Here is a 1,083-nt window from a genome sequence, read left to right on the forward strand (position 1 = left end):
GGAGTTACCCAAGAAGGTCACAGCCATCTTAAGACCCTTGGGTGGGATATCGCAGACACCACTCTTGATGTTGTTGGGGATCCACTCGACAAAGTAGCTTGAGTTCTTGTTCTGGACATTCAGCATTTGCTCGTCGACCTCTTTAGTCGACATTCGGCCACGGAAGAGAGCGGTTGCTGTCAGATATCGTCCATGTCTAGGATCGGATGCACACATCATGTTCTTAGCATCAAACATCTGCTGAGTCAATTCGGGCACGGTCAGGGCGCGATATTGCTGAGAGCCGCGAGAGGTGAGGGGGGCGAAGCCCGTCATAAAGAAGTGTAATCGGGGGAATGGGATCATGTTGACCGCAAGCTTACGGAGATCAGCGTTGAGCTGACCGGGGAATCGCAAGCAAGTAGTGACACCAGACATAGCAGCAGATACCAAATGGTTGAGGTCACCGTAAGTAGGCGTTGTGAGTTTCAAAGTCCTGAAGCAAATGTCATAGAGGGCCTCGTTGTCGAGTACCATGACCTCATCAGCGTTCTCAACAAGCTGATGTACTGACAAGGTAGCATTGTAAGGCTCCACGACAGTGTCGGACACTTTAGGGGAGGGGAACACGGAGAATGTCTCCATGATCCGATCAGGGTACTCTTCACGAATCTTGGAGATCAAGAGAGTTCCCATACCAGATCCGGTACCACCACCCATAGAATGGCAGATTTGGAAACCCTGCAAGCAATCGCAACCTTCAGCCTCCTTACGGACGACATCAAGGACGGAATCAATTAATTCAGCACCCTCCGTGTAGTGACCCTTAGCCCAGTTGTTGCCGGCTCCACTCTGTCCGAACACGAAGTTATCGGGGCGGAAGAGCTGGCCGAACGGACCAGCGCGAACCGAGTCCATAGTGCCAGGCTCAAGATCCATCAGTACAGCACGAGGAACATATCGTCCACCGGTGGCTTCGTTGTAGTACACATTAATGCGCTCCAGCTGGAGGTCAGAGTCACCATGATAGGTACCAGTAGGGTCGATACCGTGCTCGTCGGAGATAACTTCCCAGAACTTAGCACCGATTTGGTTACCGCACTG

The 1,083-nt window shown here is 52.0% G+C and overlaps 1 protein-coding gene across 1 annotated transcript; it reads right to left on the minus strand.

The window, feature by feature from the left end:
- Positions 1-8: 8 nt before the first annotated feature.
- On the minus strand, positions 9-1,056 carry Pmar_PMAR013027 (beta-tubulin, putative; the record flags this gene model as incomplete). Its single annotated transcript, XM_002768345.1, has 1 exon — positions 9-1,056. A coding segment is annotated over one exon (1,048 nt), but the record flags the coding sequence as incomplete, so codon positions are not given.
- Between the last annotated feature and the right edge of the window lie 27 nt (positions 1,057-1,083).

This window comes from Perkinsus marinus, assembly GCF_000006405.1.
Source record: "Perkinsus marinus ATCC 50983 genomic scaffold scf_1104296968642, whole genome shotgun sequence".
Lineage (NCBI taxonomy): Eukaryota > Perkinsozoa > Perkinsida > Perkinsidae > Perkinsus > Perkinsus marinus.